Here is a 27,761-nt window from a genome sequence, read left to right on the forward strand (position 1 = left end):
CAATAACGTCTTTGGATTCTGCCTGTTTATATCTTTACTGACAGAACAGCACTGCGTTCATACACAAACCTCATACCAGTTGCTGCTTCTAAAAGATCGTAATACAAGGTTTGAGGGTGAAGAATGTATTGTGGTGCAACAATAGGAACATGTGGCTGCGAGGAGAGACTGTGTTTGCCTGGTGAATGAAGATGTGGGCTGGTTGGACTGATGCTCGAGGTTAGACTGTCACCCACATGTGCCTTTCTGTCCTGCTGTGCTGGAAGGGAAGTGAAATGTGTGTTTCATCATAAGGTGTGTGACGTGTTTCAGAGGCTTCGGCGAGCTCGTCTCGCCTGTCGTTGTGAGTTTTGTCGCTGAGGACGTCGGCGCACAAAAAGGTCCGAGTTGTACATATTGAACATAAAATGGCACTTTTAAAGCACCAACTCAGTATTTCAGCAGTCGTGTTGTGGATTTCCTGGAGCTGCCACTCAAAGAAGCACAAACAGTAACCAGTGTGCAAAACTTCAAGCCCTTTTTGCTTTTTTATTTATTTATTTCTTCTTTTTTTTTTTCAAATTTGGGAACATAAAACGGAGAACTACAGCATTCACACAGAAAACTTGTGCTATCATTTCTGGTTACTTTTAAGTTTTGCAGAAAATATAGTTTGTCTTGAGTTTGAAAAATTGTTTTCAGCCACAATCATCTTATTGCATCACGTTTTTAAATTATCTTACCTGAGATGTTCTTTTAGTGGTAAATCAGTGATGTTTTTAGGTAACACTTTATTAACTTAATATTACGTGTAGATGTGTTTTAATTTCATATTGATGATTTTATATTTTGATAAGTTTTTAACCAGGAACAAAACCAACTAACCAAATGACAGGACCAACACACCTCAAGAGGGTTGCTATTTCATGATCCACAGTGAAACTCCAGATTTTCCTCTGTGTGACTTTCAATTGCGTCTCATCTCATCTGGTGATGCATGTACAACAGTCGCATGTTCATTGAGGCTTTTCAAAAACCAGAGGGCTGCAGGAAGTGGAGCCCAAACCGCGGCGGCTCCAGCTGAATGTGACGATGCAGATTACCTTTACGTTCTCCGTGGAGGACTTGATCTCCTGGTTGCCTTGGTTACTGTGCATCACGCGGTGACTCATCGGTCACACTGGCAGTAACAACCTCACTGTAGTCTGCGATACATCTCGACTCTGCAGGGAAGAAAACTTAGTGTGCAGATTAAACCCACAACAGTTTCTTTCTTTAGATGACAGGAAACAATTTCTGTGTGCTGATGACAGGAACAGGTCGCACAAAAACGAAGATTTGATCAACATCTCCTCGCTCCCCCGGGTGAAGTTTTTACTTTCTGGGTGGACTGTTCCTTTAAAATGTTAAAACCGTTACTGCCACACTGAGATGATGATGTTGGGTTGAGGTTCCTGCTGAATTAAAACAACAACATAAAAACAAAACTAACTAACTGCTTCTTCAACTGACGGGATTAACCGTGATGTCATTGTTTTCCTGTTAACCCACAATGACAGCGTAACCCGCATTCCTGTTTATTACTGCGTCACTGTAAATTCTAATGGAAATAAAATCATCACCACTCACATATGAGCAGACCACTTAAACCCAGACTGCCAGACATGAGGGACTCGGGTCCCTCTTGTCAGTACATTTTTATCTATAGCTGGTTTCCTATTACTCACACTTTTTTCCAGATAAAGCTTAACACACTCTCACATAACCACTGCATTCTGTGCAAAATGAAGAAAAAAAGACAATATCTGTGGCATCAGACTCATCTACCGTCAAACAAATCATCATAAAGGCTGTTGGTTTTCAGTGAGCCCTGCTTGAACGTGCATGTGTACCTTTTGAGTTCTCCTGTATTGTAATAGCTGAAGAAAAACCGACTTAACATAGAAATGCTATTTTAAAAGATGTATATTTACGAAGCTATGCTGTCTGGTCCTGAGGAGGCACATGTAACCTGGCTGTGCTGTGCTGTAAAGAAGGCCTCGTGATGGGTTTTTTCCCTCCTTTCTGCTTCATGGTTCTACTTTCATCTCTTGTTTTAAGTGCAATATTCTCTTTATCTCTCTTTAAATGCTTAAAAAGGTAAAAAAAAAAAAAAAAATAGAAAACAGATTTATTGTTAAAAGGGGAAAAGTGTGGTCAAGACCAATAAAAGCATCATTTACTGAAGGATACTGTCTCCCTCTCCTTTCCTGGTGGTCTCACTACATCACATGACTGTTGTAAACTGATGAAAATGATAAGTTTTAGCTTAGCAATCCAAACTGGTTAACCCCAATGCATACTAGCATCCCACAGTGTAGATATTATGTTATTATGTACATGTCCAAAGGGTTTCTTGTTAACAGTTCATAGTTTATAGGCAGTACTTTGAGCTAACACCATCATGCTAACATTCTCACAGTGTCACTGCTAACATTAGGTTTAGCATTGCTATGCCTAATGCTGCATTCCACATGCCTCAGAAGATGGAAGTCTGAGCTGGGACTCACGTCACACCTGAGTTGTTCCAACAAAAAGGAGAACCAAGATGGCTGTAGCAAGGCTAACCACTGTTAGCAAGACCGGCTGATCACAACACATTTGGTGGAAACACCGCAGTGGCATGTGCGCATTTTGTTGGAAAGTACCATGTTCATGTTTTAATTTAATGAGATACAAATAAAATCGAGGTGCTAATAAGCAGAATATCCCAGACCTTTCACTAGCTGACATGTGGAGCAGCCATCTTGGATTTTAAAGGTCAGGGCTGGTGAGATTCTCCTGACTTTCCAAGTCACAAATCTGACTTTAAGGGGGAGTTTAAGTTACGCCTGTGCTCTTCCTGCTATGACTGCCATGAGAAGGGTTTACATTTATGTGTGGTTTAGCATGTTAACATGATAGCAACAGTTGCTAATTAGCACAAAGTAAATTTTGGAAATAAATCCAATGAAGGAAAAAGAAAAAAAAATTCTCTGAGCTCAGCTTTATGTTTGGACCCATCATGGAGTCCAGACCTGATGGAGTCCAGGGCAGGAATCAACGATGTCAGCCTTGTAGACACCAGTTTTCCTTCCTCACTGCCTCAGAGTGTGCGGATGACGTAATCCAGTGAGGGCTGAACCCCACAGAGGGGTCCAGTCACAGAACAGCGACACCTTTGTTCAGACTTAAACCCTTCTTCTACAGTCTGGGTGTGTAACACGGGTGAAAGTGCCGAGGCTCCGCCTGCGCCAGCGCTGATACAAGCCGATTGTTATGCAAAACTAGCTGAACAGAGACGGCAGTCACGCTTTCTGTCCGTTTGTGAAGCTGAAGCCGAGTTGGAGGAAGGAGCAGGCTGGAAGCTGGTGGAGGACAATCCCTGCTGTGAGCTCCTGCCACAATGACATCACCTCCTGGGTCACATGATCAGGACGGGGACCAGGAGGAGCAACAGATGTGGCAGCTTCCCTTTTCTTCAGAAGATAAAGTATTTACAAATGTTCAGTACAAGTACTGATTTCCATAGTGATACTTTTGTTAGTACTGCGAAGAATACGGTGGTGAAATGTAACTGAGCAGGCTACAGTTACTCAAGTACTGGTACTAGAGTTGTTCTGCAGATTAATATCCATCTATTCATTTTCTATACCGCTTATCTGTCAGGGTCAGGCTGGAGCCTGTCCCAGGGTGACCCGGGTCTGGTCGCCAGTCACAAAGACAGACAACCACACACACTCACACACACACACACACTCACAACCAGGGACAAAGCAGGGCAGCCAGTTAACCCAGTCTGCATGTGTTTGAGATTGTTGGGAGGAAGCCGGAGAGCAGAAGGGCCCCATCTTAAAACGAGACAAACCACCCAACGGCCGTAACCATGGAGACAGCACTGTGAGGGGCGGGGCAAATCTGCTGACCGACTCAGCGTCAATTTACTCAAGTCCTGGACTTTAAATGCAGGCAGAACAAAACTGTACTAACTACATTTGTCTGATAACGTTAGTTACTCTGCAGAACCAAAGAAGTACTTGGACAACCAAATTAAAAGACTATATTCAAAAACTACTGAATAATTCAGCATACAGTTCAATACATGTTTAAATATAAGTTTACTTGTTATTCTGAGATGCATTTAGTATCACACTCTCAGAGTATGATGTTTGAGTACTTTGAACAACACTGCAGATTTCACATTCACATCACTTTCGACTGCTTCCTGCTTGGCTCAGTAGCGACCTTCTCACACACACACACACACAGTTAATGCGGTTGACTCCAGGTGTCACCTTTACCTTGAACAGATTTACAACACACTAACGCAGTCGGACTTCAGAGGTTTAGTTTTATCATCGGGCAGAAACACACAGCTGTTGTACTGAAGCTGTTTTTTCTTTATGGTTTTTAACTCGACCGTTTTGTTCCGGCTACAGAAATGCTGATGCTACAGAGTACACTGGATACTGCGTGTAGAGTTTCAGGACAAGTCATTCCTATTTCAAAAAGGAAAACAAATGCCTTTCAACACAGTAAAATCACCACAAATGTCCTCAAAGGCTTAAGGGAAACTTAAATTCTGCTCTTAAGCTTGATTATTTTTATTTAATTGGTTCGTTTTACAAGACAGAAACCACTGATACTAAAACCAAACAACAAAGCAGACCCACAAAAGGAACTTACATTCCAATAGCTGTATTTTGTAACATGGAAGTATTACAGTATGATGTGCATGTTTCTAAACTTCACACAGACATTATATGAGGTCAGCAGACGGAAAACGTGTGTGTGTGGTTGAACTCAGCACAGACAGCACACAGGTAAAATCACACCTGAAACATGAGAGCTTTTCAGTGAACAAAGCCATCAGACGCTCAGCAGCGAGGCGTTTAGTGGATTACAGACAATTCATCCTCAGTGATTAAAAGGTGGATCTCAAGGCAGGTTTTAAAGGCTCAGTTCACTCAGATTACAAAAATGATTTTCTCACCTTCACTGGTTTTATTCGTCCAGGAGTCTGAGTCTTCTGTCTCTCAGGTTTCTGCCTCAGTTCCAACACACTGAAAGTGAAACAAGTTTGGTTTGTGTAGCTCTCAGTTTGTTTGTTTGTTCACACGAGTCCCTGTTTGCATGATCAAAAGCCTTGAGCCACATGGCCAAATTCCTTTATCTGTTTCAGGTGTGTGGAGAGCCGACAGGAAGTCACTCAGAGGAAGTTTTAAACGCGAATGCTCTAACTGGACTGGCCAGAGACTCTGGTGATGTAGTGTGCAACATGGGACAATGTGACAGACCGTCCGGCGCTCAGCGTAGCAGGAACAGCCAGTCTGTGGTCTGAGCTAACAGCCATGAGCCGCTGCTGTCAGGGTCTGCAGGAGCTCTGACACTCAGAAACACTCAGGACCTTTTGTGAAGGTCTCTGTGTGATACCTCTCAGTGTCTCCAGACATCCAGATATCACAAACCCTGCAGAAACCAAACCAAAATTAAAAAAAAAAACATTAAACCAGTACAGACAGGTGACAAAATGTTTTTTTGTAATTTGAGTGAACTGAGCCTTTAAAGAAGAAGCATCCGCGACACACACACACACACGCACACACACACACGATGACAGGTGAGTTGCACTGACTCAGTTGTGTTTTTCACCTCTACAGTACAATGAAATGTAACATGACTGATTGAACACAGAATTGCACATCAGAGTCCTCATCTACCTGAAGTGCTTGTCAAGCATGTGTGCAACCCCCTCCCAACACACACACCCACACACACACACACCTGCTACATCACTGCTTGCCACAATAAAAGCACATTTAATGTTAAATGCCCCTCCTGTTTGTTCAGTGATAAAATGAGAGCTTAACTTTCCCACATCATGAGGTGATTTTACAAAAAATATACAAGAGCTATGGTACAATTAAATATCTGATGTGGGTATCAAAAATACCAGACATTTTTTTTCCCAAGATGCAATTTCAAAATAAATATTATTTTCTCTTTCTATCAATTCCTACTGATTATATTAACTCTTCAATGAGGCTTAAGGACTTTGGCAGTAAGCAGTGCACACACACTTTGACCTGGAGGTTAAACTCATTCGATTTTACTGGCAGGACTGAAGGTTCAGCTGCTGTCATTCAGCTTTTGCTTTTCTTTTTTTTTCCTTAAATCACAGAAGCAGCTACTAAACGCGAAGCTCAGCACAGGACAGACGCTGGCATGCAATGAAGAGTCACTTCCTGTGTTCGTCATAGAGGTAAAGAGTCGGCAAGCCTCTGTATCCTGTAACAACGAACGAGAGCAGAACAGCTTGTGCTTCAGCAGCTGTGATAAAGCAGTCAGCGTCAGCACAGGAGCCCCGACGCCAACCTGACTGTGATGGACGATATGAAACTTCACCGCTGCAGCTTTCCAGGGGGAAGCAAAGATTAGGGACTTTACACAATTTAAAGCTCCATTAATCAATAACATTATGGTCACAATGAATCAGCTGAACGCATCATTTCTTCTTTAATTAAATGAACAGGTCACCACAAAATCAAAGTGAATATTTTCCCCCTGACCTGTGGTGCAGTTAATCTGCAGCTCACACCAAAACTATGTGACCAAACCAACAGCACTACAGATGAGAGGAAAAACATGTATTTATGATTTTAGGGCGAACTGTCCCTTTAAGACTCAACACTTGAACTCCTGATAAACCCACTGTGCACTAACTGTCTGGCACAACATAGCAGTCAGACAATGTTGGTGCCTGAACAAAGTGGAGCGCCTAGCAGCTAAAATGCCAGATATCCTCCTCAGGAATAAATATAACTCTGTATCGCTCAGCTCCAACAGCTTTGTGGTGATAGCAGGTCAGGGCTGTGGGTCTCTGGGCATTTCTGCCCTCTAGTGGCCAGAAAATGACTATTGCAGCTTTAAGGAAAAGGACTACAGCATACAAGCAACAGTAACAAAGAGATGTTAAATTTAAACTTCACCTTACAAGAAGTGGCTTCCTACATCTTTACAGACACATGAACTGAAACAGTGGACTGTTGGAGGAGGCTCAGTGGTGTCACTGGTGGGTCACCAGTGTGCTTTAAAGGCAATGAACAGCATGAAGGGCACCATCGAATGATTCTCAAACACACAGACTCGTGTGAGGACCAGCTGCCCATCCACTCTAACTCAACACAGTCATCGAGCTGGAGGAGATGGAGGAGAGGTCAGGTTGTAGCTCAGTAAAACACCTCACTGGGTGATGCTTTTGAAGTCTGTAACATATCTGAGGTCTGTTGTCCTGGAGGTGTCCACGCTCTACGGTTCTGACGTGTGAGTGGCTCCGACTTCCAGAGGTGTCTCAGGACCAGGGAGGCTCTCTGGACTGTCCATCCACAACTCCATCGACTCCTGAGTGTCAAAGAACTCGTCGGGTCCCTCAGGAGATTGGGGCGTCTGGGAGCTGGAGCCCGCCTCACTGCTGCTCTCCCTGAGCTCCAACAACACAGGCAGGGAGCCTGGGAGGCAGTAACCCTCCATCCGGCCCAGAGCGAGCTCAGCTAACGCAGAACAGGGTGCTCTCAGGCCCGGATCTGAAACCGCACCACCGGTGGCGTCCACAGCCGCAGGAGCCACCTCTGGACCTTCCTGTGTGCATTCAGGAGTATCAGCCTGGTGAGCAGTAACAGTGCAGTGCTCAGCATCATCCTCTGGTGAGTTATTTGGAGTCAGGGGGACTTCACCTGGGTGCAAAACCACAGGGCAAGTAGGATCGAGGACTTGGGAGCCGACAACGGGGACCGTCTGAGAGGAAACGTTCTGAGACGAGTGTGTTTCCTCGCTGCTCTGAGGGGTGAGGGAGATCTTATCACTGAAGCTGAAGCGTGGGGAGGTGTCAGCTGTGGTGGGAGAGGACGGTCCAGCACTGGACACGGTGCTGGATGGACCACTGCTGTCTGCAGGAACAGAAAATGAACCCACAGTGGCAGTATGAGAGGGGATGAGAACAGAACAGAGCTAAAAGGTTGTGATTCATCGAGGTAAACATGTCCAACCCTGAACAAAAACAGAACAAAGAATCATCTACTCAACTGCTCAAGTAGCCAAGAAGTGTTGGCTTCTTAGACAATCAGTCAAAGAAGATGACAGACAGCAGTAACAGAGACTAAACTGTGAGGACAGTAATGGACAACTTGTATTCCATAAATACTCCACAGACATCTGAAAGTGAGACAGCTGAGTGAGGCCAACCTAGAAATGTCATATCTTGGAACAAACAAGGAGACACTGTGATACTCACACCAAGGAGGCCTGTCGGAGCGAGATCTGAGAGAGATGGAGGATGACAGGACTTTCTGGGGGATGTACGAGTCCACTGACGGCTGGTTGTGCGCGTCAAACATGGCTGACAGGGCTGCAGGGATAAAAAGAAGGACCGCGGGTCACGCTGACTGACGCCGATTGGGATTAGAACATGAATTTGTCTTTGTCTCTAACCTCTGCTGGTCCTCGTGTGCGGATCCCCTGCGTTCATGCACACGTTGCTGAGGAACTCGTTGACCTGCTTCAGCGACAGCGAGTTGTGCAGTGTTTCCAGAGGATAGATGGAGGGCACCATGGAGCAGCCTTCGAAGCCTGCGGCAAAAGGAGCAGAGACACGACGCCCGCAGGCACATCAGCCCTCAGTTAGACTGGGCAGTCAGAAGAGGATCCACCGCCCCAACGCCACCCCAATGCCACCCATACACTACACCTCAACGCGCTGCTCTGAAAGCCTGCTCCTGTTTCTGCACGGACCCTAACCCGCTGGCAACTCCTGCCAGCCTCTACGCTTCGATTCCATCGATAGATATAATGCTACGATTCCACGCAGGCAAGTTGCAAAAACCATGCGGGACGCCAAGACAACATGACACCATATCAACAAGTCTACACATCTCAAATGTCTCGCTGTGTTTGCAAAAGCAAGCATATCTAACAAAAAAAACAAAACAAAACAAAAAAACACAACGCTGGCCTTTCTGGTCAGTTCCAACAAGCTGCAGCTCTACCAGCAGCACACGAAGCTGTCCAGACTGCAGCTCGGGTCCAACACGTTATCGAAGGCAGTTCATCCACGGTTAGTTCACAACCATCTCACCAGAGCCGTTCACAGTCACAAAGCGTCAGACTGCAGCTCCACTCCATCGTCTACGACCTCAGAGCCAGACGTTTTTACTGTGCACAGAGCAGGAGTGTGTGTGCCGAATGTACAGCAAACAAGCAGGAATCACATGCTGGTTAAGTCAGGGAGGGCAACTGGCATTCAAATGCACCGAGTCGAATGTGACGTGGATTTATTGCACCAATGTGGAGGTTCAGACTGCTGATGAGGGATTATCTGTACTGAGCTGAGACATAAAAAAATCTTTCATCTTGAACCAGCTTGGTGTCAAGCTGCTGGCACTTTGTCAGCAGCAGCAATCTAAACATGTAAATATGTCTACATGACGCTGTCAGTTAGACAGCATGTGCAGTACGTTGATTCATACACACACTCAAAACACATGTTTCCATTTCACATCTACTGCAGCTGAATGTACACCTGAGAGTTCTGGCACTCAAACAGGACTGTCTAAGGCACATATGTCAAACTGGTCCACAGGAGGGCCGGTGTGGCTGCAGGTTTTTGTGCCAACTAACCAAGAGCACACCGTTTGACCAATCAGCTGTCTGAAGACGGAGATCAGTTGATTAAATGAGTCAAGTCTGGTGTGCTGCTACTTGGTTGGAAAGAAAACCTGCAGCCACACCGGCCCTCCTGTGGACCAGTTTGACATGCCTGGTCTAAGGAGTGTGAACATGTTCGAACTTCATAGGAAACAAACATCCTCAGTTTGTCAGGACTTACTGCAGGAGCATTCTGACCTCCATAAGAGTCTAAAATTAAAGTTTCCTGATTTGGATCACAAAAAGATCCAATCAAAGAACAAGCAAACAAGCCTAAAAATGTGACCAAGCATTCGCCGAAGGTTTTCTGCAGCGTGCGCTCACACACGAGGTCTGATGTCGGAGAAGGCGGGTACCTGCTCCCACCGTCTTTGTGTGTTTGCTCTTCGTCTTTTCGTAAGCTAATTATTGTGCCTCCTTGTCTCTTGCTGCTGTGAAGATTACATTTCCTGCCAAGTTACATAAAGCGTCATTTGTTTCCATCGAGGTTGCCTCAATCTTCAGCTGGAACAACAGTTCCTGTGTGCATAATTACAACAGAAATAGCAGTTTGTCTTGCCATGGAATACTAGGTAGGCTGCTTTTATATTCACGATGCACAAGCTGTTAATGAGCTTGTTGGCATTCAGTTTGTTTTTTCTGCTGCTTTTCTAGCAGCGACTGAAAGGAGAAAACAGCACATGACAGTCCAGAACAAAGACTGAAGTTACGACTACTGCATCTGTTACTGACATGTCGTCACACTGGCTGCCTGCCGTCCATATCGTTTACTTCAGTCACTTACTTATACTTGAATGAATTGAAATGAAGGTTTGTTGTATTAAAAAGAAAGTAACAGCACTACAAAAAACACCAGAGAAGTCAGGTGACAGGTTTCTCTCTGACATGAGGGAAGAATCTGCCTTAAGTGAGGACATTGTTCAATACTCTGATGATTAATCAGTTGACCTGAGAGTATCTGACATGACAAGCCGTGATCAGATGGTGTGAATGCACGACCCACATATCCAGGGACTCCACCTGAGAGGTCAAATGTTGACGTGCCAGGTGTGATTGCATACGAGTACATTAAATGATTTCAGAATTAACTGTATTTCAGGTAGTTTTTGGCGCTATGTTTACTGTGCATGTTCATATCACGCCGACAGTGAAAACACGATTTATCGGTCAGCACAGCGTTTGTCTGACTGATAATTCAAGTTGCTTTGATGCAAAAATATTCAAACAGTTTTCTGGCATTTTACACAATATAATAATAATATACTGAAAATAATCAATAAATAACTGAAAAGTGAAAATTGTGAAAATAGTTGGAGGCTTATTCAATAATGAAAAGTTAATTGACCACTGCGGCCCAATTTCATTTATTTGTATAGTCATACTAAGAAGAGTGTTGTTTCAATTTCTGAATGTATATAATAATAATAAAAAATATACTAACAAACTGTCAGAGTTTACAGATGGAGAAAAGGAGCAGGAAAAGCTGCTGACACCACTGCAGAGGGGAAAGATAAGATTTGCAAAAATGGCCCAAAAACCCCAAACAGCTCACACCACTCCAGCTTGCAATCTGCATAACCACAGAAACAGGCAGGCATGCAGAAACATCAAGAGGCAAAGCATGAGAGTCAACAAGCACAACTAAACCGTGAGCAGCGGCTGAACAGGGCGTGAGGCTGGGGGTATGGAGGGCGGGGCCAGAGGCTGACCGTGGAGGTACTCTAGGGGGTCTTGGCCGGAGATGAGCCAGTTTCGGAAGAGGCGGAGGTGGTAGGAGCACAGGTGGAGGTGGTGGGCCAGCGCCCTGTCCAGAGAGAGGTGGCGGCCCAGGCTGAGGTCGGTGGAGAAACGCCTCAACAACTGGGCCACATGGTGCTCCTCCAAGGGCTCTGAGGAAGAAGAGGGAGAGCGAGGAAGGACAGAGCAGTGGAGCAGGAGGAGGAGGAGGAGGAAGGGGAGGGGGAGGGGGAGAGGGAGGAAGAGGAGGAGCAGTACAAAAGACATGAAACGATAGGACATGAGTGAGGAGGAAGGAAGGAAGGGGGAGACAGACTATAGTATGATACAGGTGAGGGGAAATTGTGGAAACCAATTTTCACTGATGTGAAACCTGCATGTCTTAAATTATGAGAAACTTTGTCAAAGTAATGACTGAGTATCTCAAAATTATGAGAAACTTTCTTAAATGATGATTATTTCATTTTAAGATAAGTCACTGTTTTGAAAAAGCTTCTCATTGTTTTGAGAGTCATTACTTTTAAAAACAAAGTCATTATTTCACAAAAGTTCATCTTTTTATATCATCACACGGGCAGAAATGGGCTTCCACAGAAATAAAGAGTGTGGAGAGGAAGGGAGGGACACAGCGAGAGGAAACAGGAGGGAGGAGAGGTGCAGTGTGCATATGAAGGTGGTGCTGCAAACACAAGAGGCAGCCAGCAGCTTCTCCTGGCCGCCCAACAGCCCACAGATCAGAAGAAGCAGCAAATCATCATCCAGCACTTCAGCAAGGCTCACACTGAGAAGATCATGTTGCTCCTCCACAGCGACTCAATTTCACTTGTGAAGGAGCAAGCGTGACACAAAGCAGCCACCTCTCCAAACAAACACTGCAGAAGCTGTTCGATGCGCAGATGAGTCCACATTCACATTAAATCCAAAACTGTTAGGACAACTGATGCCAACTTATTTCACTGTCCATACAAGCTGGACATCTGGGAGCCGTCGTACCTTTCGCAGTGCACCACACAGGTGGAGCCACTGCTATGGTGGACGTGTCATCTTGTGTTCCTGTGGTGAAAAATACATAATGAGGGGAAAAAACAGGCTGATGGGCTGCGGGGAGGTTAGCTTGTCTCGTCTTGACAGGGTGTGATCATCTCATGTGGTAATCTGAATGTTCTACAGGTGAGATTCCACTGCTCTGTTTGATTCTAGCAGAAACGCTCGCTGAATGTGGATGAACATTTTTGCCAGTCAGACCCGTTAAACGACCGAAGGGAAAGCAACTCAACTCGAAAACAGAAACATGAGATTTACAAAAGCACGACCGACCAGAAGTTGCCCGTTGAATCGATTTAAAGCAGCGGGAGGACAGGAAGAATACGCGATCATACAGCAAAGTGGCTCACAACAACATTAATATCTTATTGTCTGCACTGCCCTCCTGTCTCAACATCCATACTGAAATGATCCAAAAATCAATAAAAGCAGAGACATTCAGCTGTAGCCATAAACATCATCATCACACCTCTTCATTAATAATTCAATATTTGTCCTTTCTGAAGTCTTGAACAACCACATCTGTGCACTGAAAGCGTGGAAAAGCATGTGTGTGCTCCTGAATCGAAACAAAACTGACAGATGTTTCTGTCAGAACACACATGAAGAAGCTTTAACCCTTCCCCTGTGCAGCAGTAAGAACTGATCCGAGTTCAGTCAGCCGTGTCTGTTTTCATCCTTTGAGCCACATAATAAAGAAAGACAATTACAGGCAGGCGTCACTGCGGGAGTCATGAAGCTGAGGTCAGAGGAAGGGTTATGTGCTGCTTGATCAATGAGCTCAGGTCACATCCTCTACAATAATGGCAGCAGGTGTCTACTTCATGTAATTACTGTGTTCACACACACACACACACACGCACACACAACTCTGTCCACTGGAAAAAAATACGGAATTATTGGGAAATGGTGATCAATTTACAAACAGTATGCAGGATGTTAAACAGGGTTCCCACCCTTTGTTCAGAATCAAATTCCATCGTAAGGCTCTGCGATGTTAGGCTTTTACTCATAAAAACATTGAGGGAGGTATGAAATTGAAATCAGGAATGGCAAATCTGGTTGCTATTGCAGGTCCAAAGAGACACACCTGAGGTTCACTTGTTTTTTCTAGAACAAAGCTGAAGGTCTACTCAGCCTGTGAAAACTGTTGTCTGTCCTCTTGTGTGGCTCAGCGTTACCTCTGCTTTAACAGGAAGTCTACTTCACATATAAGGGTGTTCACCAGTCAGGGAGGATCTGGTGAGGAACTCTACTGACTGAGAGTTTTTGGATCTGGACTCATTCCAGAGACCCCGAACTTAATCCAAATGCAACACTCATTGGCCCCTTAATAAATGGAGGCTGATGCTATCAAACTCCTCATGTCTGTTCTGACCTTTAACAGAAAAGCACTGACACTACCAGGGAGGACAAAGCATGTCGGCATCACAGTAAAGTTTGTACTTCATACTCCGACAGCTGCTCGACTTTTGACCTCAAGACCGTTTTACTCCATGAAGGTGAAGGTGTCTCAGAAATCTGACCTGCACACATGACAAGGAGACGCAAAACTGACTCCCTATTGGTGACATAGTGAACAATTACTTGACTGTGTGTTTATTTATCCACTACACAGCATCCTCTCCAATTCCACAATGCAAGGAAAAGTGCAATCCCGCATCTTGAAGACGAGAAAACTGCTGTGCAACACCTGGCAGCGATTACACGAAGTGATGATGATTAGCATCCTAAAAGTTTGCTCCTTACTATTTAGTTTTCCATTTGACCACAGCAACCACTGTGTACCAATCAGCCCGCAAAATAAAGCACTTACTGATGAGGGCTTGTGTGATCCTACATGTCAGAAGACCAGTACTGAGTCTCTGATTTAAACTGAACTTGGGCAGAAATTAGGGAGCTGCCAGACCAGTAAATGAATCACAAAAGGACAAACAGAATCCATTTGCAGAAGTAAATTTTTAGTGAAATGTATGTGAAATGTCAACTGGCACAACAGGTAAACATCAGCTACTGTAAAGGCAGTGTGAGATATTAACAATTAAAGTCCTCAGACTGAGCAGATGCCTGGTAAAAGGCGCTCCCATAAATCCCTGCTGACATTTGGGGCTTTCTTCCAGCTATAATCCATGTAAAATGTCCATCTGTAACACCACGAGGCCTCCGTAAGGCTCGCTGGCATTCCCCGTCTCCTAATTTCTTAATATCTCACAAAGTCAATGACCAGTGGGAACCCTGGTTAGAAAGAGAATGTCAGGTAGTGTTAGAAAAGAAAGAGTCCAAAACATATGGGTAAAACAAACAAAAAATTAAATCATTAGAAAAAAATAACGGAAACCTGGAATGCTGAAGGGCCATGTGGAAAAAACCCAAGGTCAAAAAATAAATAAATAAAAAAGTTTGAAGACATGCAAGACAAAGGGAGGTGAAGTGGAAAAATACTTGAAAGAAGCAGACGTACCATTAGTCGGATGCTTTGCAAACGACACAGAAAATCGTTTTACTGCCGGCATAGACAACAACTCTGAGGAAATAAAAAAAAAAAAAAATTCACTAGTGTTACTTTGAGCCACAGTAACTTGTATATCATGTTTGATAACTTCCCTGCCCTTTTCTAGTGTGGACGCAACAGTGGAGAGATCAGCGAGCACCTACTGTGTGCGAAGGACTGCTTAAGAACAAGATCTACCTGTTCCAGTTTGTGAAGGAGCCCTGACTGAAGTTAAAACAGACACATCTGATGTTTGAAGATGTTTGACGATGGCTGTGGGCCAACAAATGGATGGAACATCTTCGGATGACGACGTGAGATGAAGTGTTTGAACTTAAGAGATGAAGGGTACACAGCAAGAAACATAAAAGGTCATAAAATAAGCCCTCATGCTGTCCTTCAGTGTAACCGTGACAAGATAAACAACACTAAGTAGATGAAAGCCGTTCAGCCTCTCTGTGTGTACTGAGACGACAATGAAACGTACGGGCCGCTGAACCTGAGCAGGACTGAGATCTGTTTTTCACAGCAGCTCTACACTCACGCAGCAGCATGCACTAAAAACAGCGCAGTCGGCGCGGGTTCGACTGCGCGGAGCCTACAATGCTCCCGTCGACTCTTGAAAATGAGGTGTGACAAGATGGATGACAAACAGCAAGGCTACATGTGAGACAACCAGGAGGATGGCAGCTGAGGGGAGTCAGCGTAACACCACAGTGACACCTAGTGGACGACATGACAACAGACATCAATGTCACCTACACAATCAGGGCCGAGCACAGCGGCCATCGCTTTAATACTGACCTCTGGGAATTTCTTTCCGCAGGTAATATTATCCAACAGTTAGAGCCGTAGTTTTCTAACTGTCTGGCACACTCAGATAAATGTGCAAAACCAGTGGATGATGGGAATGTAAAAGTGCTGCCTGAGCTCGGCTGGTCACTCACAACACATGACGAGTGTAAGTATGAAGTATGTGTGAGCAGCCAGCTGGGGCTGCCTGTATTGTATCTATAACAAAGTTTATCTTCCGTGTGTGTAGATTTCTGAGCCGATTGAAATGGAAGTCAGTGCAGCTGTGGACCATGCAAAAAAAACCAAACAAAAAACAAAAAAAAACAGGTAAAAGGTCATGATTTTTGAGAATGAGGGGCAGTTAAAGTGCATGTACTGATGAACAGTGGCTTCATACATGCAGTAGTTCCAAAAAAAGACGTCATATGGGATGCTGCTTAGAATGACAAACAAAAAGAAAAACCTCTAACTTTGTTTAAAACCTCTAACAAACTGTCAGTGCACAACAGAAGCTTCTCCTGCCACAAAGGACATAATTATACACCGAAGAGTTCCTATGAAGACCTCATCTACCGTGTGTTGTGGGGGCATTCAGTCCACACAGTTGACATTAATCACTTATGAAGCATGAAAATGTATCACACTTCACTGACCACCAACAGTGAAACATTATGGTGAAGCTGCAGACTCGTACCTGATTTTACTGAACACATACAGTGAAAACTCACGATACTGCGTGGACTGTTACAGCACACTGCGAGTCCTCACTACAGCAGGTTGTTCAGGGGAGTGTAGACAGGCCTAATGCATCATAAGGCCCATCAGTCATTACTAGGACACTTCAGCTTATAATTCTCTAAGTTTAAATCTGTAGTGTTCTATGACTGTTGATATAAAGCATTATGAATGCTCTATAATACACTGTGAATGCCCCCAGAACGCACCACAGATGTGGTCTTCAGGGAAAGTGTTATGTAACGGTTATGTAACTCGGCTGGAGAGGAACCTGGCTCCATCAGTGAACGCTGACTATAAACAACTTGAATTTGATAAATGACTTAGTTATTTGAGCCCGACCGACATGGGCCTGTTGCAGACACAACAGTAATATGTACCGACAGCAAAGCTTTGCTTGATTGAACAGAACTTTAAGCAGAAAGAAGATTGTGGTAACTAAATTAAAATATCCTCCCTTCATGATGCATCTTTATCACAGGTATTTGAGAACATCTGAAAGACGCCTGCAAAAACATTACATCAAATGCTAAATACATCAAAAAATGAATATATATCGTGTCTATTTAATTATCAGCCAACATATCCAAATTGCATCGGTCGGGCTCTGGTTGTTGCATCTGCGTTTCTTGGTAAAGTCTGCAGTTTTTTCCACCTTCCCAGTCGAGGTCTTCACACATATCACACATGGATTACACCCGGTCTAAAGTCTGCTCTAAGTCCTGTTAGGAACCTTTACTTGGGCCTGAGGCAGCACGAATACGAACTGCCAAAAGAAAACACGACTTTACTCAAAGTGGTGTGGAGAAACAAAAAGATGGAAAAATCCAGAAGTTTTCGTGGCTAGAACGAATATGGAGTCTAAAAACAGACAACTAAAAACTAAAATACATGTATGTACATACATGACATGATATTTATTCCTTCTTAGTTCTGCATACTGTCATCTTCCAGAACAACAAAGTTTGTCAGTTCCTATTCTGCATTTTCTCCAACTACCGCAATCAGTACTCTTTCATGCTAAACCTACCTACAGTCAATAGAAATATTTACTATGTTTCGTGCCCAGTTTCCCCCCCACAGGGCGTCGCTCAGGATGCCAAACTTACAACATTTTACATTTAAGGACTAACAGGGGATGTGAGAGACACTGAGCTGCTGTTGCCCTGTGCAGGTTAGTGAAGGAGCGCGGACTCAAACACGTACCGTCTTTGTAGGACAGACTGCCAGTGGAGAATTTTTTGCGATGTGCACGTGCGTAGTCCTGCAGGTTAGGGGCGCTAGAGGACCCACCTAGGACAGTGGTGCTGAAGAGCCCGGCACACTGAGAGCCTGCGAGGGGGGCGGGGGGTTAGTTACCACTACATATCATGCTGTTACTCAAACAACTATCCAAAGAGAGGGACAGAGAAAGAGAGAAAAAGAGACAGGAAAACACAGACAGACAGACAGACAGACAGACAGTGACCCAGAGGAGACCATGCATCTCATACCAACACCTCTCTCCATCTCCTCAGAGGCTTTAAAAGGAAAAATCCACCCTGAAATCCTTCCACAGTTTTTACTTATCAATTTGTGTCAGTGTGGTTTCGTTTCAGCATTAGCATGTCCGAGCAGAGAGCACCAAAGAGCCACGCAGAAAGAGAAAACGGTTGGAGGCAAAAGAATCAGAATGAGATCCATCTTAGTGACTTTTCTTCCTGTATGACTGTTGAACCGTAACAAGCAATCCAGCATCCCCAAAAAGAAATGCTTGTTCTTCATTTGTGAGGGGTGGATGCTTATCTCTAACAGCAGAGACTGCACCACACAGAAGCTGGGGTGGATTTTTCTTTTTACAGCCACTACGTCAGAGCTAAACTGCTGCAGAGTCGATCGTTCTGTTGAAAGGTTCTGAAAGTTGCTGGGATGGAAAAAGTGAAACATTAATCTGAATGTACTTAAAATGCCTCAGTCCTGTACATGAACATGCTGCTGGTACATGATTCTCATCACACTTAGTCCACATGAGCAGAACTAACAAACTTCTCGATGCAAAACAACTGCACTTTGAGACTGTTTTAAAAACACTTGGCTCATTTTACAGACAAAGATGATAAACGGGGCTGGAATCAGAACAGATTTTAGATGAAGGTTCTCAACATTTCATTATAGCTGTTAACCTGGACTGATGTCAGAAGTAAAATGTGTTTTTGGGGACTGATTTAAATCCAAAAAACAGGCCTAAAATGTAGCCACAATTTTATCATTAGTCAGTCCCTTGTATTTGGAGAGTAGTTTTCTTCACAAACAAGCGACTGCATTAACAAACACGTTTACCTTCATCAGGAGAAACAAGCTGTCTGCATCCATTTCCACAAACAGCCCTCAGAGTGTTTTATTTTCATTAATGAAAAGGTCCTCTCAGGTAAAAAGTCATTTAGTTAAACCTGTCCCACCCGTCCCTCCCACTCTGCAATTTCACACTGTCATCTGTACACACATTTGCCATGGAAACAGGGCATCACGACACCTACCTAATCCACTTTGTTTCATCTCAGGGGATTGACGTGAGCAGAGCGAGAAGAGGCGGTAGCTGCCAACTTTGGAGGACGACGTCTCTGAGAGCACCTGCGGGAAAACAGTCAGAAGGAACAGAGTAGGTTCACTCTTCTTGATATTATGCACCAGTCTCAATGCTGACAGCCAGTTTGCAGAGTGAAATATGACCTTCCACAACAAGAGAGACTAAAACCAAAGCAGAGAATCTTTTGAGTCTAGAGAACACAAATAACTAAACCACCTCAGTGGAGGCAAACGGCTAAACAGACCAGTAATCTGATGTCTGACTGCGTTCACACAGACAAAACCACAACTCTTCGTACGACTGGAAGGATTAATCTGCATCACCTCCATGGACCCAGTCTTATGATTGCGTATGAGCGGGGACCTCCTCTGAATGGTGATTGGCTCAGACAACGGCACAGCGCGGTCAGTCTCATCTCGCGAGAGGTCCTCCAGGCTGCCGGGGTCTGTCTGTTTCTGCCCGTTCTGAGTGAGCAGAGAGGAAGAGGAAGAAAAAAATACACAGAGACACACACAAACGGCGCTATCAGCAGAATACGGTGAAAACTCTCGAATGGTATTCTACCTGCCGCGCCACCTCTGCAGAAGCAGGCCTGAAGCCGAAGCCGGTCGGCGCGTTCTCCTCCTCCTCGACGCCTTTGACGCCTGGGCTGAAGTGAAGCTCCACGTGGAAGCGCTCCTCAGAGGAGATGTCCTGCAGGGAGACGTTGCTACAGTATTGTCTCCAGTATGATGCCCAATATAAAATGTTCTCTCAGCTGTTTTACAAGGCAGCCATACAATAACCGAAGAATAAAATACGCCAAGTGGCAACACCAGAAACAGTCACACCGATGAGTCAGAGGACAAATCTTAGCAAGCTTTCGACGATGACTTCTGGTGCTGATCTGAAGAAATCCGATCCGAATGTAATTAGGATTACAGGATGAAACGATGCCATGGAGGCCTTGTGCCAAGCTGTGCCAGTAAAACAAAAATACATTCAAACCAACAAAACTCTACCTTATTGTTGTCCTCATACAGCATGATGACAATCTGAGTCATGTAGTTCAGTTCAGAGACAGCACTGAGGTAATCCATGGCACGCTTCCACTGCTGGTCCTTCTCCTCCTGTCTCACACACACACATGCACACGCACACAAACAAGCTCAGTTTCAACATTTACCCTCATCTGAGAGGCATTCAAAGATCTGTAGGACTGATGCTCAGTTCCTTACATCGAGCAAGCCTCCGTAGCGGAAAATGCTGAGCAGGGAGTGGACGTGACTCTCACTGGTGAAATATAAACGTGTCCTGACATGGCGCCCAGGAGACATGACTCCGCGAGAGTACCTGCGAACAAGACACAAACCTTTTGTTTTAGATGCTCCAAAATATTCTCTACAGCCAGTTCAAACACTTTGCATCATGTCTTTCCATCTTAACAGCCTCATATTAAATTAAATTTCCTTCTGGGACTTACAAAGGGTGCAGTTTGTTGACAGACTCGTCCTCGTGGGTCCTCTGCAGGTCAAGCTGGATCTTTCTGACCAGTGGGAGACAGTAGGCATATGCTATGTCCAATTTCTCCACTTTATTTATGCCATATTCCTGTAAAAAGATGAAAAATGTGCTAAAAGTACTCCACAACCTCTGACGTGGTAATAACTCAAACACCTGTTGTGTCAAAACACTTCAAGTCAAGGTGATTTTAGAGAAAATGTAAACGTGAATGTTAAATTAGCAAAATGGTTCCCAAAAAAAAAAACAGAAATAAACTGAAATTTAGCTTTAAACACAAAAGCTTTGAGAAGATGCTTTGTTGCTTAGTCCACATGTGACACACCTGTCCTCTCCACCCGTCTCTCTCTCTCACCTGTGGGATGACGATGTCAGCCAGAGCTCGAGACAGTCTGAACAGCTCCAGCGTGTCCTCCAGGCCCAGACTAGCGTTGTGGATGACGTCGTACTTCACACAATCGTAAATGTCCGGTATTTTGCTGATGTCGTAGCGGCCGTTCTTCATGCGGAAGTCTCTCTCGAGTTTGGACCAGCGCTGTAGCATCAGCTCCAGTGACTCACTGTGGTACAGCTGCAGGTCTGATGACAAGATTCATTGAAGACTGTTTGGATTACTGATGAAATGATCTGATTTTGATAGAAATCAGTTCCAGTGAAAACTGTAGTACTGATTCTGTGAAGTTTTTTTCCTTAAATGAAAGAGCATTCATCTACTGGAGTGGAGACATGTGCATATCAAACAAAATATCTGCATACCTGCTAGTGGTAAGTGAGAAATTTTTCCTCCCTTTTTTTCCCAGTCATCCAACCTTCTACTTACTTGGAATTAAAAATAATAAATAAAACGAAAAATAACTGAGATAAGCTGACGGAGGATTTTGCTCACCAGCTGACTTGGGATCCTCCATCCTTTTGCGGATCTGAGAGGTGAGGCTCTGAATGAGGGCGTAGACTTTGTCACATGTGGCCACTGGGTTCTGGACTATCTTCATGGAACTCACCAAAGAGGTGCTACAGGTCGGCGCCAGCTGTCACACACACCACACACGAAGAAGGAGCACAGAGCACTTCACTAACAAAACAACTGCACAGATCACACGAACGCTGGCAGCCGTCACATTACAAAGACATCACGGACACTAAACCGCACACACGACTTAGCTGAAGAAATGCGATCCTTTCTGCTTTCATTACAACATGTTAGTAATCCACTGAATGATCAAAGGAGATCACAGACAGTCGGGCACCCGGGTTACGAGGTTACCGCCTGTCTCCACATATCAGCCTCTCAGGCAAACGATTACTGTGGGAAGCATTTGTCAAAAAATGACTATGATTTGTAGATTATGTAGAGAGTACAGTTTGGGAGGAATAGCTGTAATGAGAAGTGGACACCGCCTTGGTTGTACACCTGCACCCACCCAGCAAGTTTATAGTTTGCGCCAATGTAAATACTGACATCTGATTTTGAATCATCTGTCAAGCTCATGTGTTCCAGTTCAGTGCTGGCTATCCCAGCAACAGGCACAAACAGACCTGTTATTTCCTGCTGCGTCCCAGCTAAACTTTTAACCACTTCTTACAAGAGAAAATTCAAATCCATGGCTCCCTGTGAACTACAGGTCGATCTCCTTGTCAATCTGTAACTTATTGTACTGAACTGCAGCTGCTCTAACATGCTAACATGCTGTGGTCAGACTCCAGAGGGTCAGCAGCTAGACAATCACCCTGTCAAAGTCTTCGTCGGTGAAGTCCCGGTCCTTCTGCAGAATCTCATGCAGCCGGGCCTTGACGCGGTGCTGGCAGCTGCTCAGCGAGTCGCTGTCATTGTCCAGCAGCCCATTCATGTTGGCGCTCTTCACCATCTGCACCAGGATAGGTGTCAGCTCACCCTCCAGAGCCAGCAGACCCTGCTCACACAGATAAAAGTAAAGTGGTAATCTGGGATTTGTTTTGACAACAGCTTTGATACAAAATGATAATCAGACCATTTGTCAGCAGTGTGACCAATCCTTTGACAGTTTAGTTTCACATATCAGCAGCCGACAGTATTGGACATCATTCAGTCATCTTTTCTCATGTGAAAAAGCACTAGCTCGGGGAAGGTCACCTTCCCTTTCAGAACACTTGCTTTTCTCTGAGAATCTCTTGACATTTCTGTCACTGGGGATGCTGCAGGTGGCACTCTGTTCTTTCTATTCAACTAAGTTGTCCTGCATGTTTCAACTACACAGTTGAACATTTGTTGTTCATTCCAGACTCACAGCTGTTGACAACGGTGCCTCCAGTAAATGTAAGACGTTAGTGCTTATTGATGCTTCTAACAAAGTTCAAATATTTCAACTGGCCAGAATCCTCCTTGTCGTATCAGTGGTGACAGAGAAACAGAAGCAACATTTCAGTCTTGGAGAATGCGTGGAGAATACTAGAACTGAGCAAACCTTGGCGAAGGCTGCGGCCGTCATCTGCACTCTGCCTTCATCAGATGCATAAATCTTGAGGTCATGTCTGTAGGTGCTGTGCAGCCGCAGCAGGCCGCAGCCCGGGAAGCCAGCATAGTCTCCTACAAAAACACGGCGCCAGCAACAACGTTACAGACGAGACAGACACAGACCTTGCTGATATAACAAGTCAATGTAAAAACTTGCTGCAGGAAATAAATTCTTGTTTGTAATGTCACCACCTTGGTATTAACCGACTGTGGGATCTTCTTTATTAAACATCTACTGTGTTGGTGAAGACATCTGAACTTTTTGATCCCAGCTGCCACTGTGACTCATCCTCAACTGGACTAAAATATCCTGCGATATCCTGCGTTTGCATCAATGAAAAGCATCCATGCTGTCAGGTTCTCTTTGTTTGTATCTCCATCTTGACATCTCGTGTTCTCTGGTTACTGTGTGAGGTTAATGACTCATATACATAACTCAGGAGGAGGAAAGTCATGTTTCACAAACATTCAACATACAAATTTCTTTTAGGGCAGTAAGAAAAGAACAACAAGGACAAAAGAGTTTTTTAACAACATATTTTACACCTTAGACGGATACTTTAGCATTGATGTTTGCATAGACTTTATGTAATAATGAACCATTATTACTCCATTTATTTACGAAGACCTTCCACTCTATTGCAGCTGAAACATACAACTCAAGTGGTATTTCTGACCCACTTTTCCTCATCCTGCCTCTTGTCCTGACCTTCAGTGTATGGATCAGTGGCTGCTCAGTGTGGTGGCACAATAAGCAAAGCCTTTCAGACACGAGGCCACAGCCTCACACTGCAGCACAAACAGCAGTGACGATGGTGGCTTGCACATGAAGCTGCTTCGGTGTCCGAGGCCAATCTGAATATACTTGTTGCTAAGTTTTTAACTTTTCAGCACCTCCTCAACAAACGGTGATCAGATATTTGAAGCTTATTTTTCCATTGACAGGCAGGTGATTGTCTGTTTCCATGACAAAATTATCACTGATATGACCCTGGAACGGCAGCTGGCATACGTTGAAGGTTACAGCTACAGCAATGAAACACTACTTGATGTTTTTTCGGTAGGAAAACCCTGCCTTGTGTCTCACCTTGTCCTCCGGGGTACATACAGCGGAAGGCCCTTCCCAGCTCCTCAGCCTGCACTCGGCCAGCAGGAGTCAGCTCTCCTCCCCACTTCAGCACCAGCAGCAGAGACGGACCTTCCTTACGTGTGTCTGGAAACCGAATCCAGAGGACCGTCATTAGAGCCATCTTGAGCTTGTGTGAGTAGGAGGTGAAAAAAGTTCCTTAAACTCTTCCTACCTTCTTCTTCGCTTGAGGTTTTGGGCTGCCCATGGGGCAAGTAAGTCAGCTGCACTTTTCTGTTGATCCCCGAGAAGTGGCCGTACCTTCATCAGCAAGAAAAGAAAATGAATTATTGTTTTGAGTGGAGTATCCCTTTTTATTTTTTTAATGATGTAATATAAATTTTAGGTTATGTTGGAGTTACTGCAAAATTTCAAGGTTCAGTAAACAATCACTATGGACTAAAAAGCCGTAATTCCTTTGCTGTACTCTGCCACGGTTTAATTCAATTTGCTGAAATGACCTAGAAAACAGCTGAATGAATGAGATCAGGGACTGGTGGTTAATAAAGTGACCCAGTTTAACTCACATTTCCAGAACAGTCTTCAGCTGCTCCAGTTTGGACTTCTTCTCTTCTATCTCGCAGTCATTATGCTGTCCCAGTTCTGCTAACAACTGCCGTGTGATGTCCAGCACCTCCTGTTGAGGTTCAGGGTAACAAACGGTCAGAGTGGATCACACAGTCCATCACACACAGCCTATCAGCCTATGAGACGTGAGTTAGTTATTTGTCTGAATTACCTGTAGCTGTTTTGGCTTCTTCAGCTTTAATTTTCCCGTTTTGTAACCTCCATATTTTTCAAACAGATCAAAGAACCTGATGAATCACAGACAAACTTCAAATTAAATCTCTAATCAGTCATTGTGGTAAAAAGGATGGTAACAACAGAGATAACCTACATGGGGTTGCGAACTTCCATCTTCATCTTCTGTTTGGGTGTTCTGTCTCCATGTCGGATGACAGCGATGACACAGCGTAGCTCCATCCTGTTGACACATCAACAAAGATGATTTCTGTTTTTTCTGGTACATCTCATCACACTAATGTATGTTCAAGTGTTCATTTTTTGGTAAGTTTTAATTAGTTATTTGATGCTATTAAAAAAGGGATATTTTGGCTTCACTTTTTTACACCAGGAGGAAATGATCCTCCTATGACTCACATGGTCCCTGATGTCGTGGGAACAATGGGGATGTCCTCTGCTTCGGTGGGGATGGACCAGGGAATCTGGAACTGGGGGGCGAGCTCACGCATCACGATGTTCCTGAAGAGCCCAGAAGAGACACAAATTTAATCAACCGGACTGAAAGAGAAATCAGTCAAAGCAAACTGTGGAGAAACTGGACCAAAAATAAACACGGTACCCGAGGATCTTGGCACAGTCGTCATAGTACTTCATCGAGTTCTTCACGAAACTGAAGCCATTGACATCACACACATACGAGTGTCCATTCGCTCGCAGAAGATCGAAGCCGCATACAGTTTGCTGCAGCCAAAGCAGGACATTGCACTCATGTTGAGATGCAAAAGTATCACAAATGCTCCTCTTAAACAAAGGAACAAGTAGACTAGGACCAACCAGACTTTGACTGTTACCTTAAAGGCGAGGCAGACCTTACGGGCCACCAGTTTCTCCATGGCAGACAGCATGACGGGGTAGCGGACCTCCTTCCCCTCGCTGTCCCTCTCCACCTTCCCGTCCAGAGCAGGAGACTTCCGAGCCTCAGCGTGAGCATAGTCTGGCCCCACAGTGTACACCTGAGGTCACATCAAACAGGCACAACCCCAACACAACCTCTCAATCATTTTATATCAATCTATATTCAAATTCAAAATGCTTCATTTGTGTAGTGGAGAAAAAAAACGTGAAATCATCAAATTGTGAAATCAGGAGAGCATCAGAAAGTATTGTATGTGTTTGACTGTAGCCATAGAGCATTATGAACGCACTGTTACACACTATGAATGCCCCCATAATGCACTGGAGATGGTCTTCACATAAAGGTGGGCACAAGCTTGTGCCTTCAGCTTCTTAACTAAAACCCAGATATTTTGTACTGCTGATTCAAACAACAATTTTGCACCAATCAAATAAGATTAGATTGTACTTTTACTGGGGGGGGAACCTGAAACATCTTTAACCTCCCAACTCGACACATCCGCTAAAAAGTGATAAGTGTCCATGAGTGTTATGTTTCAAGTGTCTCGTATTCCATCCCAGGACTGAGTCATTCAAGTGGTTTCCTTCATCATCAACACTCTACCTTAACATCAGTGCCGTCAGTTGGCATGAACTCTTCGTAGATGTAAGAGCCCGTCTTCCTCACGCTGCTCTCGGGTGAGTACACACTGCTCCGGCTCCCGATCTACACAAACCACACAGCGAGTGAAAAACACTGTGACTGTACAAACTCTGCTCTTCATCTGTGCACTTTGAACAGCCTCTACAACATCAAACACAATCTGAGTTACCGGCTGCAGCTCCGTGTTTGACAACGTGTGTCTGACTTATGATAGCGCCTGGTGGGTTCTCGTCTCTTCAGTTTATTAACATTTGGCATTATTACTACACAGATAAAAGGAAGGTGGACGCTGAAAATGTCAAGAACAGCCACGGCCCAGTTAACGTCTTTTGCAAATCTAACACGAGTGCCGTTACTTAGGCAGACAAGTGCACTCTGACGGACGGAAGAGGGGCTCGAGTCTAAAAGCAAATGCAGATCAAAGCCTAAAAAGTGAAGACATGCACTCAAGTTAAAAGATGAACTGAGCTGCTGTAACTCACTGTGCGTGCAGGAGCGAGTGACTGATCTGTAGGAGGTGGGCATTATGGCTGTGAATAAACAGATTGTTGTTGGATTTGGAATTCACCATTTTAACGAATGAAAGTATCAGTATTTTTTTTGTCCAACTGTCAATAAAATTAACTTTAAAATGACTGTTCATAATGCTAGATTTATATGTTGTATAATATTTTTAATGTGGAAGTTGACAAGTAAAAATTAAAATTTAGAATAGCCTGTGATGGAATGTAACTTACTCCAAATGTATACTGGTTCCAAATATCTCTTACTAAGAATCAGTGCCAGCCCTGAAAAACCAGATCTTTTTGACAGGACAGTTTTAGGGTGTCTGGACACCAATCGGTGGACTGGAGTCGATGGCATCAGAACGGACCTTTCTGAAGAGCCGCTGGCTGCCACCACCAGCAGAGGTGGGGTAGTAGATGTAAACGTTGTGGTCCTCAGCGCAGACAGGCTTCTCAACAAAAGGCTTCTGGAATATCTCGCCGTTCACCTCCACGTGATCCTCTCCTTCCACCAGGTTACACTCTGAGGCACACACACACAGATCACACCAGGCCCCCTTTTATTAGCCATTATAATATACACAGATGACGCTGAGTGTTTCCTCTGGGGCCCTGCGAAGCAGCTCTACAGTCCCAACCATGAGACGATCACTGGCCGTTACAAAAACAGTCATTACTGGCAAGGAAAAGCAGAGACATAAAACATCTGATCGCTCATCGGTCCAGACACCATTGCTGTGTCACTTTGTATGAACAGGATTTAGATGACAGA

At 44.4% G+C, this 27,761-nt stretch overlaps 1 protein-coding gene across 4 annotated transcripts in view; it reads right to left on the reverse strand.

Moving 5' to 3' along the window:
• Positions 1–4,561: 4,561 nt before the first annotated feature.
• Positions 4,562–27,761, reverse strand: part of ppip5k1a (diphosphoinositol pentakisphosphate kinase 1a) — a 29,110-nt gene continuing 5,910 nt past the window's right edge. The window contains exons 6-31 of one of the 4 annotated variants that reach the window (XM_046396283.1): positions 27,358–27,512; positions 26,445–26,546; positions 25,777–25,938; positions 25,545–25,666; positions 25,343–25,444; positions 25,080–25,166; positions 24,921–24,996; positions 24,709–24,818; positions 24,357–24,442; positions 24,143–24,268; positions 23,006–23,127; positions 22,292–22,474; positions 21,451–21,592; positions 20,920–21,143; positions 20,527–20,654; positions 20,282–20,396; positions 20,066–20,173; positions 19,629–19,757; positions 19,388–19,528; positions 19,015–19,108; positions 17,705–17,830; positions 14,939–15,001; positions 11,406–11,585; positions 8,485–8,622; positions 8,288–8,401; positions 4,562–7,943 (exon numbers count right to left, since the gene is read on the reverse strand). In XM_046396283.1, coding sequence (XP_046252239.1) covers positions 7,306–7,943; positions 8,288–8,401; positions 8,485–8,622; positions 11,406–11,585; positions 14,939–15,001; positions 17,705–17,830; positions 19,015–19,108; positions 19,388–19,528; positions 19,629–19,757; positions 20,066–20,173; positions 20,282–20,396; positions 20,527–20,654; positions 20,920–21,143; positions 21,451–21,592; positions 22,292–22,474; positions 23,006–23,127; positions 24,143–24,268; positions 24,357–24,442; positions 24,709–24,818; positions 24,921–24,996; positions 25,080–25,166; positions 25,343–25,444; positions 25,545–25,666; positions 25,777–25,938; positions 26,445–26,546; positions 27,358–27,512 — 3,773 coding nt within the window. In that variant the 3' untranslated portion in view covers positions 4,562–7,305. The remainder of the gene's footprint in view (positions 7,944–8,287; positions 8,402–8,484; positions 8,623–11,405; positions 11,586–14,938; positions 15,002–17,704; positions 17,831–19,014; positions 19,109–19,387; positions 19,529–19,628; positions 19,758–20,065; positions 20,174–20,281; positions 20,397–20,526; positions 20,655–20,919; positions 21,144–21,450; positions 21,593–22,291; positions 22,475–23,005; positions 23,128–24,142; positions 24,269–24,356; positions 24,443–24,708; positions 24,819–24,920; positions 24,997–25,079; positions 25,167–25,342; positions 25,445–25,544; positions 25,667–25,776; positions 25,939–26,444; positions 26,547–27,357; positions 27,513–27,761) is intronic. The other 3 variants (XM_046396294.1, XM_046396305.1, XM_046396315.1) reach the window with 3 other exon arrangements.

This window comes from Scatophagus argus, chromosome 1, assembly GCF_020382885.2.
Source record: "Scatophagus argus isolate fScaArg1 chromosome 1, fScaArg1.pri, whole genome shotgun sequence".
In the NCBI taxonomy this organism is placed as follows: Eukaryota; Metazoa; Chordata; class Actinopteri; family Scatophagidae; genus Scatophagus; species Scatophagus argus.